General features: G+C 33.6%; 2 protein-coding genes and 1 non-coding gene across 3 annotated transcripts; 2 read left to right on the top strand and 1 right to left on the bottom strand.

Moving 5' to 3' along the window:
• Positions 1 to 4,750: 4,750 nt before the first annotated feature.
• LOC106366578 lies at positions 4,751 to 5,620 on the top strand. Its single transcript, XM_013806200.3, has 2 exons — positions 4,751 to 5,130; positions 5,196 to 5,620. The coding sequence occupies exons 1-2, from the start codon at positions 4,928 to 4,930 to the stop codon at positions 5,434 to 5,436; spliced, it is 444 nt and encodes a 147-aa protein (XP_013661654.2). The 5' UTR covers positions 4,751 to 4,927; the 3' UTR covers positions 5,437 to 5,620.
• An 8,754-nt stretch (positions 5,621 to 14,374) lies between these two features.
• Positions 14,375 to 17,291, bottom strand: LOC106364288. Its single transcript, XR_007316255.1, has 2 exons — positions 15,485 to 17,291; positions 14,375 to 15,394 (listed from the first exon to the last, which is right to left on the bottom strand). It is a non-coding gene; the product is annotated as an uncharacterized LOC106364288 (transcript).
• Positions 17,292 to 17,733: 442 nt separating this feature from the next.
• LOC106365461 (agamous-like MADS-box protein AGL97) lies at positions 17,734 to 20,016 on the top strand. The gene has a single exon (XM_048739861.1). The coding sequence runs from the start codon at positions 19,105 to 19,107 to the stop codon at positions 19,756 to 19,758; it is 654 nt and encodes a 217-aa protein (XP_048595818.1). The 5' UTR covers positions 17,734 to 19,104; the 3' UTR covers positions 19,759 to 20,016.
• Positions 20,017 to 20,253: the final 237 nt, after the last annotated feature.

The raw sequence follows: 20,253 nt of genomic DNA, 5'->3' as shown, positions 1-20,253 counted from the left end.
AAAGATTTATTTTCACAGAATATTAGTGTATGCATTATAGACAGTATAATCAAATATGGGCCACTAATGATGTCAACCGCGGGACAGGCCCGTTAAGGCTTGGGGCGGGGCGGGTTTGGGCCCATGTTTTGATATCCCGCAATGTTGCGGGCCTCGCGGGAAAGGGACTGTGCGGTATGGGCTTTATGCGGGATGGCCCAATCGAACCCGCGGTAACCCTAAAGTCCCTCAACATCTTCTCTTCTCATTTCGTCAGCCACCTTTAGAACATAAGAGAGAGAGAGAGAGAGAGTGACTGATTGAGAGAGAGGAAGACGAGTCGCCACCGTTAGAAATGGAGCTCCGGCGACGGCGATAAGCTCCGGTACTCGTACCTCGGGTTCTAAACTTCACAGATCAAACTCCTGTCTCGGGAGATAAGTTCTTGACTTGAACTCTCCGCGAACTCCTTTTCCACCGTAGACCGGCGATGGTTTCTTCAGCGACGGCGACCGCATGCATGTCACAGGTAAAGAAAGATCTATGTAGTTACTGTATATTTTTTCTTTTTCGGAATTCTAACAGTTTTACTCGTTTTCAGGTGGGTGAAGACGTAAAGTGGGCACTCTGCTTCGATTCACTACCGGTTCGAGTTCCATAAGATGCATGCAAGATCCGAATATATGTAAGACTCTCTAAGACTCCTCCTTCCTCAAGAAAAAGATCGAAGCTCATAGTTGTTGTTTGAAATAGATATTCGCTTTGTTTACTTGTTTGAAATAGAGATTCGCTTTGTTACTTGTTTGAAATAGAAATTCGGTTTGTTACTTGCAACTATATAGTTCTGACTTCTGCGGATCTTCGCCGTGTAGCTAATGAAAAATCATTCAAAAGAGTGAAGACTGATTGTTCGTTGGCTACAGGGCAAGATCCGCATTGAAGTTAAGACAACTTGAAATTATATGGTTGCTTGTTGCATGTTGTTTCAATTGTCTGTCCTGGTTCGCTTGAAGTTTAGTGATTCAGTTTCTGATATCTCTTTTATTTTTGTAGGTGAACAAGGATGAGGCTGGTTATGACGGTGAAAGCTGGTGTAGGCTCAACACGATATAGCTGGTTATGGTGTTGACTTAATATATGTGTTGAGCACACACCTGCTTTCCTGTTATAACCAGCCGCTGTCTTGCTTGTTTAAGAAAACCATATACTACTCAGAACTAAAAGCATTGTAAGTCTTTAGTTTGTACTCATGTTCTTAAATCTTAATCTTACATCAACATCAAGTCTCTGATATGTTTTTTTTTGGTTGGTTGCTTCGATTCACTACCGGTTCGAGTTAGAGTTACAAAGCGACCGTTCGAGTTACAAAGCGACTTCTGAGGGTATGATTCACTTCCCTTCTTCCTCGTTGTTAACTGATAAGTAGTGTTTTCATAGAAGAGATTACTTGTTTTGACTAGTTCAGCGGATTTTAGCTGCGTAGCTAATGAAAAATCATTCAAAGGAATGAAGGGTGATTGTTCATTGGCTACGCTGCTGAATCCGCTGCGAAGTTAAGACAAGACTCTCTATGTGTATCTGATGTTTCTCGTGTTCATAAGTTATGTAATCATGTCTCTGATGTTTAGTTGTCTCTGATCTCTCTTTTGGTTTTGATTGTTTTCTTTGTCGACCTGTTGGAGTCTTGGTGAACAAGGAGGAGGCAGGGCCTCAGGTCATGGACCAGCCTTTCATTCCGTGAAACTATCTTCAGGTCAGTCACTTAGCAATAGGATATTGTAAAAAGAAGCTGATGTAGATTAGAAGTTAGAGCTCGCTAAGTTGATTGGAGAACTCGTTGTCTTGCTTAGGAATAGGAAGAATTGATAGGAATGTTTAAGCTGCTTGTCCTCAAGCAATTTTAAAGTTTCATACTCTAAGTATAAAATTTAATTGCAATATTTGGGGTTTTAAAAAAAAATAAAAAAACCCTAAGACCACTAACCCACGTATCTTTCCTTAGGGCACGAAGCCGTAACTTAGTTAGAAACTTAGAATTATCGGAAAAAAAAACCGTGAGAGCTGAGAGCCTGAGAGACGATATGGGATCAAGAGGCGAATCAGACGATCAGTTGACGTATGATACTAACTACACGCCACCGGCTACGTTGGATTTTGAGACTCAACAACTCATTGCTAGACTTGGTGCAGCTGCTGAGATCGGTAGTCAACCCTGTGATGAAGAAGTTATCGCAAGAGAGAAGCAAAGCAGCAAAAGAAAGCTCATCAGTTTGGTTGATTCGGAAGAGGACTCTGATGTTGAGATCACTCCAACATCTCAAACAACAAAGCCTCGGAGACCAACCACTTTTGGAACTGCTTCGCAGAAACCCATGGTCCAATCCACACTAGAAACTGGTAGTGGCTCATCCAAGCAGGCGTGTAGTCAGAAGAAGTATGTTCCTGTGAAGTCGGTTATCCGTGGAGGGAGAAGAACCAAGGGCGTGTCTAAGGGCTCCGGTAGTCAGTCTCAGAAGAAGAAGAAGAAGAAGATGGAAGAGGAGATACCGGAGCTTGAGGATGAACTGGATGAAGAAGGGCTTGATGAGCTTGAGCTCGGGGAAGAGGAAAGGGAAGAGAGGCAACGATCAGATGTGTGGAAAGATTTTACGGTGGTCCAAAAACCCAATGGAAAGCAGAAAGCTGCTTGCAATCATTGCAAGAGGGAATATGCATGGCAGTCCCACTCGCATGGAACCAGTGGGTTGAGAAGGCATCGTATGAGATGTAAAATGTATCCAAGGAATGGAGGAAGGCAGCAGCAACTCAATGTCGATGGAAGAGTTGTGTCTCGCAAGTATGATCATGCTGTGTTCAGACAACTGGTAGCTAAGACAATAGTCCAGCATGATCTACCGTACTCCTACGTGGAGTATGAAAAGGTGAGAGACACATGGAAGTATTTGAATGCTGATGTCCAAACCATATGTCGAAACACAGCTAGAGCTGATGTGTATCGCTTATATGAAAGTGAGAGAGACACGCTGAAGAGAGAATTGGCTAGTCTTCCTGGACGAGTCTCTTTCACCTCGGACTTGTGGACATCAGTGAAACGGGAAGGATATATGTGTGTGACAGCACATTACTTTGATCGGAATTGGAAGTTGAATAGCAAGATCCTAACGTTTTGTGCTCTACCACCACCACATACTGGTATGAATGTTGCTATTCAGCTCCTTGATTCACTAAAAGAGTGGGGAGTTCATAAGAAGGTGTTCTCGGTGACGTTAGACAATGCCACCAGTAATGACTCGATGCAAGATATTGTGAAGTCACAGCTGAATTTGGATGATGCTTTGCTGTGTGGAGGAGAGTTTTTCCATGTGAGATGTGCAGCGCACATTCTTAACCTCATAGTACAAGATGGGTTGAAGGTAATTGGAGACTCTTTGCACAAAGTAAGAGAGAGTGTTAAGTATGTACTGTCATCGGAAACACGTGATGCAAAGCTAAAGAACTTGCGTGAGAAGCTTAGTATTTTGTTTGAGTCGTATGACAAAAAATCCAAGAATAGCTCACCGTCTACAGAGCCACGAGAGACTGTTTCGCAAAAAGCTTCTGGAGCAGGGACAATGGGACTGTTTGAGAACTACGGTGTGAGTGTTTATTAATTTTTAAACCTTTTGTTCATCTCTCTTTTCATTTCTAATTATTTTCTAAATAACCTTCTTAGGATTTCTTTGCATTTCGCAAAGTCAGTGGGGTTGCGACTGGAAAAACACCTCTAGAAGCTTATCTTGATGAACCACCTCTGGACATTACTAATTTTCAGAGCTTGGACATCCTCGATTGGTGGAAGGATAATGCCCATCGGTATGGGGATTTGCCTGCAATGGCATGTGACCTGCTAAGTATTCCAATCACAACAGTGGCTTCAGAGTCCTCTTTTAGCATTGGATCTAGAGTTCTTAACAAATACATGAGCCGTCTTCTCCCAAAAAATATGCAAGCTTTGATATGCACTAGAAATTGGATCAAGGGATACGAATCTTATGCACATGGTAATTAATTCACATTATTATTTTTTGTAGAGTATCATTATCCGTTAGTCCTAAATAAATGAAATTCCTGATATTTACAGATGAAGAAATCGATGGTGATGGTGAAGAAGAGAAAGTGCCATCATTTCATTCAATTGTCAATGGGGAAGATGAAGATGAGGAAGCTTGAATTGTTATTTTGATTTGGTGTTTTTATTTTTTACAATCTGCTACATCTTGTTTTACTTGCTTGGTTTTGTTTTGACTGCTATTTGGTGTTTTTCTTTATTTAAAATTTGTTAAGACTACACATCTCAGCTTCTACATGCACTATAAGTCGAGCTTGTTTGTATGTACATGACTTCAAGAACTGATATGAATTGAAATTGACTACAAGAACAATATGAAGTTAGATATGTAGTATAAAAGCCTAAATTGTACAGCTTTAACACGTACATGAAGCGTCCTCGTCTCCTGGAGCAGCATGCAGCGTCAATACGTGTTATGGAGCAGCACACAGCGCTTAGAAGTCGATTGGTGCACCTGAAGGTTCGCAGCCCGCGGGACGACCTGAAAAGGCTTGTGCATTTCGGCGGGGCGGGCTTGGGCCGACCTTTTGGAGACCGCATCCCGCGCGGGCCTGACCCGCCTTAACCCGCAAAAGAAAAAACCCGCAACGGTCCGGGCCGGGACGGGACGAAACAACCCGTTTGACATCACTATGGGCCACTAACACAGAAAAACAAAAGTTCATTTCATCTTTTGACAAAATGTCAAATATCTCAACGGTAATTAAAATGTCCTCTCTATTTCTTTCTCTCTCTCTCTGCCTTCCATTATTATTATCATCCACTTGCTGAAGATTCCCCACTAGAAAGAAAGAAGCATACGATTCTCTCCTTACCATCCTGCTTCGATTCTCACCAAACATGGAAGCCCTGATTCACCACTTCACTCTCCTCTCCGACCAAGCCCTTGTCGACAAAACATTCGACCCTGCCACGATCGAAGACCTCATGCGTCTCTTCGAAGTCGATTCCTACAAGGCTTGGGCAGCTCTCGAAGCCGAGCAACAACAAGAGCTCGAAGCCGCTGAAGAATCTATCCGCGAAGCCGAAGCTGAACTCGATCGGTAAGTTTCCATTTTTTAGCTTTTTCAAATATCTCAGATCTGAAATTTTGCGGGTGTGATAATAGGGATATGGAGTGGGGGATGGAGGAGTACAGGCGGACGTTGGAGGAGATGGAGAGGATGGAGGCGGCGGAGCTTAAAGAGCTTGAGGAGAAGGCGGAGACTGCTCGGAGAACGGGGAGTTTATTGGAGAAAGCTGCTACCATCGCCGCGAAAAGGCATATTGCGGCGGCGATGGGATCAGCTGCTGCGTCGATGAGATCTGCGTGGAAGACTGCATCTGGGAACAAAGTTCATCCTTCTTGATCGGAGAATATGTTCGGTGTGTAGTGATTCTGATACATGATAATTATTATCGATAATGATCAATGCATGGGTCCATGTATTAGGAACGTTAGGTGATGGGTTATGTCGATGGTGCCAAAGTGGATTATATTGTATTATATAATTATTTCCTTTAATAAACTTATCGAAAGAGCTCTCTTTTCAATATGAAAAATTAGAGGATGTTACGGAGAGATTGATTTTCATAGTTGATTTTTTTTTTGTTGTTTCCATTTCATATCACCAAAGGTATATATAAGTTCTAGGAAGACCAGTGAGAAACTACCCCAATCCAGGATTTAACAACCAACGCATTACCATCAAAACAAATAACACGGCCACCAATGAAACCAAACCTGGAGCGCCACCAGCCATATAAGACTCTGATATTGATGTTGTTTGGTGACACTTTGAGCAATGAGATCAGCCACTCTATTGATTACGTTGTCCTCTTTCTCTACTCTCCACTCCATTCCATCCCTTGTAATGCTTCCCCAACCTCGGAAGCTAGAAATCTGAACAAGGGCCACCTGGTTTAGGCGAGTGACCACTCTAACAGTACACTCATCATTTAAAACAAAGATTATCCAATTAAGCTTATGAGAGATTACACTCTTCACTGCCCATAAATGCTTGGACCTTGGCTTCATGTTTCGATGTTATCTTTGAGAAAGACTTTACCATCATGGTCCCTTACAACCATGGCCATGCTCCACCTACCACTTTATATAGCGAAGACCACGAATTTCCTATGAATTTCCGACGAACTACCAAGAATTAAAAAAATATTTATTAATTTTTTTGGAAATTCATCTAAAAATATTTCTTTAAATTTGTCGGGATTTGTCAGGAATTTTGAGGATTCTCAACAGATATAACAAAAATAAATATTAGTTTAAATCCATCGTATATTTCCCACGGATTCCCAACATATTATAAAAACTGGATTTTTTAAAATTCATTAAAAACTTTTGGTGAATATTATTTAGTCCTTATTTAGTCGGGAATCCTTCGGAAATTCTAAATGGATATGTCTCCTTTGAATTTTTTTATATTTTAGCTTACAATAATACAATTTCCCACGTACACAGCACATGCCACATTTTGCTTTTGTTAGAATCATGTTTTGGTTTGATTTCATTAATTTTAAACTGATTTGGTTATAAATTGATGTTACAGATGGTTTACTAAGGCAATAAAAAGGAGAGTCCGTGAGCGGGTTATATATTATAGTGAACATTTTCACATGAATGGGTAGTAAGCCAACAGAGAAGAAGGGTACTTATATTTTACTATACAGTCAGTAGATTTTACCTACCTGAGAAGTGATTTCCTTATATATCATCAACATATTCGTTCTTACCAAAAAAAAACATGTCTTACTGTGACATGTAAAATTTTCTTAATAAAGATTCATATTTTTGGCATGATTATTGAAATATGATAATGAATAATAAACTTCTATATCACACTAAAGTAAATTTTAATTATGAAAATTTTTTTTGTTGGCAATATTTTAAAATATGTTAATAACTAATAACTTACATATCACCGTTAAAGTAAATTATGTATCATATTTTGATATATATAAATATCAAACTTAATTGCAAATGTATCTTAAAAAATAAAAAACTAAAATAATAATAATCAAATAATTTTTTATTGATCAGTAAATAATTAAAAATATGAAAAGTCTTATGAAAAGTGTGACATGACATCACTTAGTTGTGACATACTGACATGTATAGTTTTCTTAATAAATACTCATATTATTGGTATGATTTTTGAAATATGGTCATGAATAATAACTTATATATCACACTTAAGTTAATTTTATTTATAAAAATTTATTTTGTTTGAAAGATTTTCAAAATATGTTAATGACTAATTACTTGCATATCCCGTTAAAGTAAAATATATATCATATTCTGGTTATAAATATATATATATATATATATATATACTATCAAAATTAATTGTAAGTGTATCTTAAGAAATACAAAATTAGAATAATAATATTCAAATAATTTTTATTCGTATCTAAATAATTGAAATTTTATTTAAATTTATCATCTCTTTAAGTTAATTACCACACTGAATTTTATTAGTTAAGCGTATTTTCACTAAAAAAAATTAAATTTTATTAGAATTAATTAAATTATTATTTTAATAATATTTAATTTTAATTCTATTGAAGATTAAATAAAATAAAATTAAAATAGTTTCACAAAAAGAAACAAGACTATATACAGTTACATTATGATTTTATTTTCCAAGTTGATGAATTTAAAATATAAAATAATAATATCAAAATATAAAATAAAATTATCTTTTAAAATAAAATAACATCCCTTATATATTAAAGAAAAAAATGTAATAAATGTATTCACAGTATAATAGACACGTGACAGTCTTACAATGATTTGAGAATGAGCACACGTGTCACATTTAGAAAGCTTCTCAGCCGAACTCTACATAAATATGTTCATACTATGTACTTTTAGGTTTAGTTTTTAAATATAAAACTCACATGTAAAGTTTTGATAAAATTCACACTATCCATATTTTTCGATTCGAATCAAAAAGGATAACGAATCGAAAGTCCAATTATACATATATTATTTTTATTATTTACGGATATGATGGGCAAAATATTCTTAAATATTTTAATTGATTCGTTATCTGTTTTGATTCGAACCGAAAAATCCAAATATCCGTAACCCTACGAAGCAAATCAAATACTAAAATACAATATCTGTAAAACGAAGCAAATCACAAATCACAAATACTAATATTTTTAGAAACAGATATCCGATTCAATCCGTTATATGCAAATATATACATATATTTAAAGAATTATTTATATATATATATATATATATATTATAGTTTATATAAAATTTTCAATATTTTTATGTATTAAATTTATTTATATTAGGTATTAGAATTTAAAATTTTAAATAATAATTTACTTTTGTAATGAAATATTATTATTTTATATTATTTTTAGATTCTTCATTTATTTTCAATTTATTTTATTTTATATACGGATCAAATCGGATATCCGTGAAATACTAAAAAATTTTGGATATCCGAGACATCGAATATGCGGGTGGCTACGGATCGCATCCACACTAATACCTCCAAATACCTGGATATTCAATCCGTGCTTACTCTTATTTACGGATACAATTTGATTTTCTTTATATGAAAGAAAATTCACTAATGTCTAAGGGGGAAATTACATGTTTACCACTTTTATGGTACTACTTTTCATTTTTACCACCACAAATAAAACATTTTCAAAAATATCTTCTTCATTAAGTGGCAAAAGACTCTTATGCCCTTGTTATTTATATATATAATAAATCATTATTTAAATAAAATAAAATAAAAAAGAAATAAAAAATGAAAAAAAAATTAAAAATTAAAAATTAAAAAAATTAAAAAATTAAAAAAACTAAAAAAATAGAAAAATGTAATTTTTTTTTTGATTTTTTTTTTTCAAATTTCTCTTAGAAAAACGAAAATTATGTTTGAAACTATTTTTTAAAATTTTTTATTTATTTTTAAGTATTTTTATATTTATTAGAATCATAAATTTCACATTCCAAAAACCCTACCCCACCCTTTAACTCTAAACCCTAAGTCTAGATTAGTTAAACCTAAGAGTATAATTGTATTTTACCCTTCATTAAAAATGAGGCTAAAAGTGGTTAGTGTAAACATGAAAAGTGGTATTATGAATGTGGTATTTGTGGCAATTTCCCATGTCTAAGCTTATTTTATTTTTAATTAATTGTATTTTAATAAATTTATCTTTCACATGTTATTTTGAATAAAAATGTCATTTAATATTGATTAACCATATGTTTATGTATTTACCAACTACTTTTATATAATTTACATACACATACATGCGGATATCGATGTGAGCTCCTATATAACTAAAGATTCACCACAAACTAATTATCTTAGAAGTTGAAATATTATTTATTAATGTTTCTTTTACTATCAACCAAATTGTAATGAAATGATTTGTTTTAATAATTTTATTTTCCTTTTCCTTAACTATTATATGCTTAGAAACTATAATATGAAACCATTGGTTTCACATTAAGACTACATAAAATTCATATAACTTGAAATCAAACAAATTAATTTTTGGTTATCACCGAATTTTAAAGACATCAACAATTTGAACCGAATAAACTAAAATAAATATTGATTTATAATTATACCTATATTTTAGGAGATTAAAAACAAAAAAAAAACAAACTAAAATCAGACCATATCCATATTAAATAGATTTAATGTCTATTTATTAAAAATAACAAAATTAGTAATCATATTCCGCGCATGGCGTATATTATTACCTAGTTATATTTAAATGTGCAGTCTTTTTGACACCATTTGAAACATATATTGAATTGATCTTTCTCAGTTTCAGTGATTGATTAAAACTGTCAGTACATTTGTACATGAGTTAATAAATTGAATGACACGATACTTCCTCTTAAATATTGTTCTTACTATTCCAAGTCTATACGTCAAGATGTAGTCAATATTGATATATGATTTTCTCGGGACAAAATTTTGAATGTAGGCGGGGATAAAATGAGGAACACAATAAAAAAAAAGTCATTCAGAATGAAGCAAAACAATTCACACCACATGAGCTTACAGAGTTACAGTTCGGGGCAAGCATTGATATGCTTTGCCATTGATGTTTTATTTGGAAGCAAAAGAAAGTTGAACACACACATACACACATGTAATCTCCTCACACCCAATGAATACAAAAGCTACACAATTACACTTGGTAATTGTCAAACACGTTCTTTGTAGCAATGACAGTGTTTGTCTGGTCCCTCAATAACTCCTTTACAGACTGCCTTCCTCCCGTATTTGGCTACGCAACAGTGACAGCAATCGTTATTTGAACCTGTGAACGGCTCCGGCCCGCACTCCTCGGAGAATGTAGCATTTTTGCATCCCTGTGGAAGGCATCTGGCCTTGATGTTCATAGCCTCAATTTTTAGGATTTCTACATGTTGACATATTCATCAAGATTATCTAAACAAAGTATTAGAAGACAAATGCAAAGCATAATAGAGAACTTCATCAAACTTATACCGGTTGAAGCCATCAAGAGGACGAGAATTAGAACGGTAAAGGTGATGGAGCTAAGGTTCTTCGCCATTTCTTTTGGTTTTGCTTTGCTCTTTCTTAAACTTGTTTTTGTTTGTCTTGTCAGTAAGCTTAGTTTTTGTGAGACATATCCATGTATGGTGATCTATTTATAGTCAAAATTTCGTTAGTTTGTATAATTGTTTATTATCTCTGCTTTTATGTCTCGGTTACCCAAGTTCATAATGTCGACACAATTGTGCATTGCCCCGTATGTTTTATTTAAGTTTTGTTTTCCAAGTCAATTGTTTTTTTAATCATCCTCTTACCTTAGATAACTAAAAAGAGATATTTAACCAAAGGAAGGTTGTCGTTGTCTTTATCGTTTAAAGTCATTTTATATATCCGTATTTTCTTTATTTTTAAAATAATCATTGTTTAATCTGTTGAAATGATGTAACTTTGATTAAATGCCACTATCTGAATTATATGGATCGTGGTCTCAACAACTGTTGCCATGAAATTCTCTTACAGCTAGTATGAAAGCATCCGGATGTCTTCATCCGTATGTAATTGAACGCTTGATAGTACATGTTGTTTCATGTTTAGTCTATACCCCTTCAAGTTGGCGGTGAAATGTCTCGTATCCACAGCTTGAACTACAAGTAAGTGAAAGTAGAGGAAGTTAACGCCTTGGTTGTTCTTTAGTTAAAATGTGTTAGGTGGTTATGAGCTTGTCGGAACTGTATCTCACACTTGATGACAGTCACTTTCTATATGTTATGTTTTGTTCGCTCGTGAAAAACAGGATTCACCCCAATGTATACGACCGAGTTACTAAAAGAGCTTCATTGACTGAGGATGATGAATACTGAAAGCTCGAAGCAACTGTTTCATCCATTTGAGTTCTCGTAATGTATAAACCATGGAGCGATATTCTGATTCTGCAGAAGAAACATAGACAATATCTTGTTGCTTGGTCTTCCAAGAAACATGAGAATCTCCAAGGATTACTATATAAGCACTAAGTGAACGTCGAGTTAATGGACATCATTGCAAGTCAGAATTACAATAAGCTGTTACTTGAAGAGTAGAGTCTGAGCGAAGGAAAACACCTTGCAAAGGAGAGCCTTTAAGATACCTCACGGATCTTAGAGCAGTATCAAAATGATCTTGTCGTGGTACCTTTATGAACTGTGAAAGAATATGGTTCATGAACAACATATCACAGTTCCGGTCTTGTAAAGTTAAGGTAAATAAGACACCCAACTAGTCTCCGATAGGATACCGGACGGGGAAGTAATTGCCCATTGCAAGTGCGAGTTTGTGGTTGAGTTCTATTGGAACCGTAGAAGGGTTAGAGCCAAGTAAGCCAGTTTCGGTGATAATTCTGAGGGCATACTTGCATTGAGATAAGACTATTTCTTCTCTACTGCTAACTACGTCAATATCCAAAAAGTATTTCAATTTACCGTAGTCGTTCTTTGTATGAAAATATTGGCTGAGATAGTTCTTGAATTTCTGAAGGGTAGAAAGATCAGTACTCGCAATAATGAAGTCGTGGACATACACGATGATATGAAAGTTGATGGAGCCACGAATGTAGGAGAAGTGAGAGTAGTCTACTTGACTTAAGCAACAGAGTAGGATTTCAAAGCATTGTTAAGTTTAGAGTTTTCTTAAGACCATATATAGATTTTCTGAGACGACAGACTTTATTGGATCCTTGAAACTCCGGTGGAAGCTTCATGTATACTTCTTCCTCTAAGTTCCTATGGAGAAAAACATTAAATTTGATGTAATTTTTTTTTTTGACTACACCATTTGATGTACTTCCCCTTGTTTGACAGCAGCAATATCGAGCAGAACACGAACAATATATTATTTAAATAATTATCCTACTATAATGAATGATGTGTTTTATTTGGTTACACACTACAAAATTATTTGAATCACTGCAATTTTCATATTGGGGTTTGTTAGGTACTTTTCCAGATGAAATTTATCAAGGTCGTATCCTTATCAGCCATGACATTTGTCACTGATATGTTACTGGGAAAAATTAGGATTTCTGCAGGAATAGGGTTTCATTAAAAACTGATGTAAATTTCGGTTTAGTTACATACTACAAAATTAGTTTAGTTATACAATTAATGATAATTTGAGATTATGTATATAGCATGTATTTACTGTAATCAGTACAATGACATTCATATAATACCATTTGGACTTAAAAGTGAAAAGCAGTTTTAACCTTAACGAAAACATTAGGAATAGTGACATTTTCCATAAATCGTATGCAAAGATAAAGTTATTTTTATACAGTAAAATCTCTATAAATTTATAATATTAGGACTATGATATTTTATTAATTTATAGAGTTATTAATTTACAAAAAGTCCTTTTTCAGATTTTTGTATTTTAAATATATTTTTCTAAATAAGAAAAATATTTGACTGTTGTATACATACATTAATTAAAAATTTAAAATTTTACATTCATACTGTTTTATTATATTATTTAATGTATATAAATATGTTTTAATAGAATTTAAATGTGGTTTTATATATAATTTACTAATTAAATCTCATCAAAATATACTAAATATAAAGAAAATATAAAGATAATTATGTTTTGAATATTGTACATAATAAAATATAAATTATTAATTTATAATTTTGATGGGACTATATGTTTACATAGGATTATCTAAAAAGTTATTATCTTATTATATATCGATTTGTGTCATATTTTAAACCAGTCTAATTTGGGATCGGAAAATTTATTAATTTACCAAATATTACTTTATAGAGTTTCTACTTTAGTATGTTTATGTTTTAATAAAATAGATTAAGTTTTAATCGTATGGAAATTGAGTAATTAAGTAAACTTGTACAACTAAAATGACTTCCGTAACTAGGGGTGGGCACTTTACCCGATATCCGAAGTGGCACCCGAACCCGATCCGAAAAAACCGAACCGAAATCCGAACCGAAGTAGCAAAATACCCGAACGGGTATTGAATAAGGAGAGATTGGATACCCGAACCCGAACGGATAATACCCGAACCCGAATGGATATCCGAAGATAACCGAACATATGTATAATTAACCTTATGTTTCTAGTTTATATCTCTCATTTTATATAAAATATTTATATTGATACTACACATAATTTAAGTTCATATGATATACATACAATTCCAGAAAAAATGATTTGCTACTCACTTAAAATGCATGTCAAGTTTTTTATTTCAAAAATTAACAAAAAGTTATATCCAAAATTAAAAAAAAAATAACTAAATTAGTGCCTTTTTAGTTTTAAAATGTTATGTCCAAATCTATTAACCATTCAATCTATTAAAAATAAAAAATTAGTTAACTAAAAGTTATATTTTTAAATACAATAAACTTGAGAAATGAAAATTTTAATATTTTTTTTCAAAATCTAAATATCCGAACCCGATCCGAAATAACCGAATCCGAACTAAAAATACCCGAACCCGACCCGAAGTACAGAAATACCCGAACGGGTTCTAGACCTCTATATCGAAATACCCGAAAATCCGAAATACCCGACCCGAACCCGAACGCCCACCCCTATCCGTAACTATCAATACTGTTGGTAAGACGAAAATTCGGGGCTTGTCTTTAAAGTAAGTCAGGTAATTTTGAATTTTGAGATTTTTTTTATAGTAATTTGGATAATTATTAGATATTTTATTAGTTTAAATTTTAAATCTCATATTCATTCTCTCCCTGAACGGCGATGACTGAGGAACACAACCAAAAAGAATCGAATATTCAGAATGAAACAAACTTGCACACAACATGAGCTTACACTTTGAGACCAAAGCAGTGATATGCTTTGCCCTTGATATTTTATTTGGAAACAAAAGAAAGTTGAACATAAACATACAAACATGTAATGTCCTCACACCAAATGAAACACACAAGTTACACACTTACACTTGGTGATTGTATGTGGTTGTTTCAAGCACGTTCTTTGTAGCAATGACAGTGTTTGTCTGGTCCCTCAATAACTCCTTTACAGACTGCGTTCCTCCCGTATCTGGCTATGCAACAATGACAGCAATCGTTATTTGAACCTGTGAACGGCTCTGGCCCGCACTCCTCGGAGAATGTAGCATTTTTGCATCCCTGTGGAAGGCATCTAGCCTTGAATTGATCAGTGTCAGTTTCAGTGATTGATTAAAACTGTCATTACATTTGTACATGAGTTAATAAATTGAAATGACACAATAATTCCTCTTAAAGATTGTTCTTACTATTCCAAGTCTATACCTCACGATGTAGTCAATATTTATATATGATTTTCTCGGGACAAAAATTTGAATGTAAGCGGCGATAAAATGAGGAACACAAACAAAAAACAAGTCAAATATTCAGAATGAAGCAAAAAATTCACACAACATGAGCTTACACTTCGGGGATAGCATTGATATGCTTTGCCCTTGATGTTTTATTTGGAAGCAAAAGAAAGTTGAACATACACATACACACATGTAATGTCCTCACACCAAATGAATACAAAAGTTACACAATTACACTTGGTAGTTGTATGAGGTTATTTCAAACACGTTCTTTGTAGCAATGACAGTGTTTGTCTGGTCCCTCAACAACTCCTTTACAGACTGCCTCCCTCCCGTATTTGGCTACGCAACAGTGACAGCAATCGTTATTTGAACCTGTGAACGGCTCCGGCCCGCACTCCTCGGAGAATGTAGCATTTTTGCATCCCTGTGGAAGGCATCTGGCCTTGATGTTCATAGCCTCAATTTTTAGGATTTCTACATGTGGACATATTCATCAAGATTATCTAAACAAAGTATTTAAAAGACAACTGCAAAGCATAATAGAGAACTTCATCAAAGTTATACCGGTTGAAGCCATCAAGAGGACAAGCAATAGAACGGTAAAGGTGACGGAGCTGAGGTTCTTTGCCATTTCTTTTGGTTTTGCTTTGCTCTTTCTTAAACTTGTTTTTGTTTTTTCTTGCCAGTAAACTTAGTTTTTGTGAAACATATCCATGTATGGTGATCTATTTATAGTCAAAATTTCATTAGTTTGTATAATTGTTTATTCTCTCTGCTTTGATGTCTGGTTTACCCAAGTTCATAATGTCGACACAATTGTGCATTGCCGTTCTATTTATCGATAAATAATCAAAAGAAAGGTTTCCGTTGACTTTAAAAAAAAATTCATTTCATATTTTCCATTTTTTAGTTAATTCATTTTATGAATCCATTTCTTAAGTTTCAAAATGTCCGCACTACTGTGCAATATACGTTTCATCAAATTTATAATTTCCTTCTAAAAGTTTTTTTAATTTTAATCATCCATTTACCTTAGATAATTAACCAAAAGAATGTCAGAATACATCGAATGATGTTACATTGATTAAATGACACCTCTTTATCATCAGGATCATGGTATTAGGTGGAAGCATCGTAATATTTCCATACGAAACAATAAAAACACTAAATCCTGTAGACTGTCATTCACCGCTGTATATGAAAGAAGTTAACCGAAATCTTGTAGAAACTAACATTGTTGGTGAAGCTCTCGCAAAGAAAAATATATTTAATGCAATCTAAAGAATGCTCAAGAACGACAACTTAAGCAGCCTATTGAGGTCGAGAAAAATGGGGAAGCTAGCCACTTGCTAAATTAGATCATATAAGATTATCATCGGACCTATCGGTTAGACCTACCCAAAATATGCAAGTACCTACCTGATTCAACTCGGAGATTCATACATATCTAAATGTAAGAATAGGGAGATCCCTCAAATCCAAATATGAGTATGTTTGGGTAAGCTGTACCGAATACTCTAAAAGCAACCTTATCGGTAGTTTTCTAAATAAAAAAAAACAAATTATTAATATCTCTTTTACTAAAACAGATTATTCTCATGAACCGATTTTTTTTGTAAGTTTTTAAATTAAATTCACACTTCTATTATATAGTTAAATTCACTTTTATAATTATGAAAATAACATTTATACTGCTAAATGTGTTTTCAAACAATACAATAACTAATCATGCATCCAAACAATATAAAATATTAAGTCATACTTTTTTAATAATTTTTTATTTATCTTCTTTTATAAATTATTTGATTTAAAACAACTCAAATAATTTATAAAAAGTTGAAAATAGGTATAATTATTTTGGTGGGTTTAGATACTACAAAAAAGTATTTAATATGAAATTACTATATTATTTTTTTAGTATTTTCATAAATAAAAAAATTGAATTCGTTTAAACTTAATAAATATTAGACTCTTATTCTTAAGTTGTTTTATTCTTAATAACATATAATTATATATGCGATATTATGCTTGGTTTAAGTTGACATCAAATAGTTTTATATAAATAAAATGTTAGCCAATAAATTAACATCAAATAAGTATTATAATTAAAAATTTATTAAATAAGCATATATCAGAAATTTAATCAAACAAATTACATATATCTTATTAAATATTCGTAACGAAATGAGTTAAAATAATTAAAAACAAAATTAACAAATATTAAGATAGTTTTCCCATTTAATATAAATATAAAATAGTATAATTATGTAGTTTTTAAATACAGTAAGATAAAAAATTTTAAACATTACTTATAAAATAATGTTAAAATCTACTGATATTATAAACGGAAATTACCAAAAAAACATATTAAAAAAATATTTATAACCCTAAGGTTAACTAATCTAGAGTGGGCCTGACTGGTGTAACCGCAGCGGTTGCGGTTGCGAGAGTTTGCAGATGCGAGTGGTTGCGGCTTTAAGTGGTTTTAAGAGATTTTTAGGACTGGTACTACGGTTAAAAATTGGTGCGTTTGCAAAATACTTATGACTAGTTAATCACCAAATACAACAGCGGTTAAATAATAAATTAATAATATTTATATTTTATATAATTATAAAATATTAAACATCATAATATTATAATAAATATACAAATATATTTTTAAAAATTATATTTTTAAATTTAAAACAATTATAGAAACTATTTTTATTTTTAAATTTTATAAAACTAAGCACAGGTTGGTCCATGTCATCCAATAGAAAAGGTTGGTCCATGTCATCCAATAGAAATGGTGCTTTTATGTTTCAAGCTTCAGGGTACCATCTCCACGAATCTGAATCATGAACTCCCACCTCCCACCAATTGACAATCTTTTAAAATATTAAACTGTTTATAAACCCTTTATAGACATGATAACCAACCGATGTGGAAATATAGTGTATTTCACGGTTCAAATCATCCTTTTTCATAAGACTATACGTTTTTTTTTGCTAAGTATGTGAATTTCATTAGAAAATGAGAGAGTTTGTTGATACAAAAAGTTTAAGCAGAGGAAGACTACAATTTTGAAGCAATACAAAAGATGATTACTCGTGAGTCAAAAAATGACTCACGAAGTTGCGGAATTTTTTACGGTCCTTCTTTGCGATGATGACATTTCGAACCAGTCTATCAATCTTCTTGAAAGTAACCAAGAGAGGGGCTGAGATAGAGTTGTGTACTCTATTATTACGCTCCCACCATAAGGAGTAGACAGTAGCATGGGCAGCAACCCGACGGAGAGTGGGGGGGGCACACACTGTCTCGAATACCAAGCCAGTTCATAAACGCAGTCCAGGTGTGGAACCGGATGGGAGCGTATCCTAATCGCTTAGTGATTAAGAGCCAAAGTTGTTCGCTGTAACCACATCTCAGGAACAGGTGATCTCTCGTTTCCATGTAAACATTGCAGACACAGCATGTGTCCACCGTGTTTACCGCCCAGATTGCTATAAGTGACCTCGTTGGAAGGCGATCCAGGTGAGCCATCCACATCATAAACGCATGGCTTGGAATTGATCCTTTGAACCAAACATTTTCTGTCCATGACTGAGTGTCTCGCCGGTTTCGGATTGATTCCCAGGTTTGCTTAGTCCCATACGAGGTCAACACTTCATCATCAACTTCATAAGACTATACGTGTTAACTTATCCTTTTTAATTATATTACCCATGCCATTCTATAATTGGAAACCCTAATATTTATCAGATCATCTCATCCTCTTCACGATAACAACCGTTGTCAACACTCTTCTTTCCTCCAAAAGCCAGTTTGACTTCTACTTCCTGTGAACCATCTCTCTCTGCTATCACGTTGTAGCTGCAGCACTCAACAGAAGCATAAGAGACGATATAGGGTGTTTACTCTTCGCGCACGGAACCACCTCTTAGGTTAGGGTTTTGACATGGAAAAATTCGGACTTCCTCTGAGTAGTACATTCTATTCATGGTAAATATTCAAACTTGTGTAGTTTTACTTTTTTACGGAATGTCCAAGAAAGGAATAATCAGTCCATTTAAAAGGAAGACTTTTGCGTATTTACATAAGTAGTAAAAATGGTAATTCAGAACATAACCAATTATGGAAAACTTCTAAATAAAGAATCGAATCAATACTAATAGACTAGTATAAGGAGAGCAAGATGCATGAAAACAATCTATATCTCTGTCTGCATAATTCGTTTTCATTGTTGCAACATCAATATGGGAGGCACAAAACGTAAAATAAAGATTGAGGAGATCGAAAAGAAGACAGTGAAATCGGTTGCTTTCACGAAACGACGTAACGGTCTCTTCCGCAAAGCTGCTGAGCTCTGTCTTCTCTCTTCCTCTGCTCAAATCGCAATCTTAGCGACTCCTCCTTCTACCAATTCTCACGCTGCTTTCTACTCCTTTGGCCACTCCTCTGTCGACCACGTTGTTTCCTCTCTGCTCAACGATAGGTGTCCTCTTCCGACAGAACAAGAGAACAACTCAAGATTAGGGTTTTGGTGGGAAGACGAAGGGTTTAACAGATCGGAGAACATAGATGAATTAAAAGAAGCTACTGACGCGGTTTCTAGGATGTTGAACAATTTAAGGCTACGATTAGATGCTTTGAAGAGTAATCAAAGTGGTGGAGCTTTAGTGATCCATCAAGAGGAAGTTCTTCACATTTGTGACACCGAGACAAACAACAACGAAGAGATGACGAATCAAATTACTAGACTTGAAGGAGCTTCTGGAATTTTGGTAGAGAATGTGGAGGATAGTCTACCTAATGATGGGATTTTTGGTGATGCCAAGATTGATACACTTTAATTAGATAATGTTATTTTGTTCATCATGTCTTGTTTAAGTTTATATCTAATTAACTAGGTGTTTTGTCTGCACATGCGGACATAATCTTTTTATAAATACTTATTAGTTTATGCCTTATTAATCTAAAATCAGCATAATATAAGTTATTATTTATGTTTTCAAAATTTTAAATCAAACATCAAAGTATTTATATATGTCAAATATTTTTCATCAAAAATATACTTATTATTGTGTTAATTTTCTTAAACAGTCATCTCTTAGAAATAGTTTAGAAATATCTTTATATAAATGTTTTTGCTTGAATAATATTTAATTATAAATTATTTTGTATCTTAATTTTTAAAAATTTTATAATAAAAAATATTTTTTCAGATAGCAACACAAGATATACAAAATTTATCCTATTTTTAAAAATGTTTTGATAATTTTATTATATTACTTTATAATCAATTATTTAATATTTAATATAACATATAAATTAAAATTATTAAAATA

Source organism: Brassica napus, chromosome A9 (assembly GCF_020379485.1).
Source record: "Brassica napus cultivar Da-Ae chromosome A9, Da-Ae, whole genome shotgun sequence".
Lineage (NCBI taxonomy): Eukaryota > Viridiplantae > Streptophyta > Magnoliopsida > Brassicales > Brassicaceae > Brassica > Brassica napus.
The sequence above is the reverse complement of the archived record's forward strand: the minus strand, read 5'-3'. Positions and strand labels throughout refer to the sequence as shown.

Excerpts from the sequence above, each read along its gene's own strand:
- LOC106365461 (XM_048739861.1), top strand. The coding sequence starts at position 19,105 with ATGAAAACAATCTATATCTCTGTCTGCATAATTCGTTTTCATTGTTGC.
- LOC106366578 (XM_013806200.3), top strand. The coding sequence starts at position 4,928 with ATGGAAGCCCTGATTCACCACTTCACTCTCCTCTCCGACCAAGCCCTT. Across the intron at positions 5,131-5,195 it reads GCCGAAGCTGAACTCGATCG|GGATATGGAGTGGGGGATGG; the intron begins GTAAGTTTCCAT and ends GTGTGATAATAG.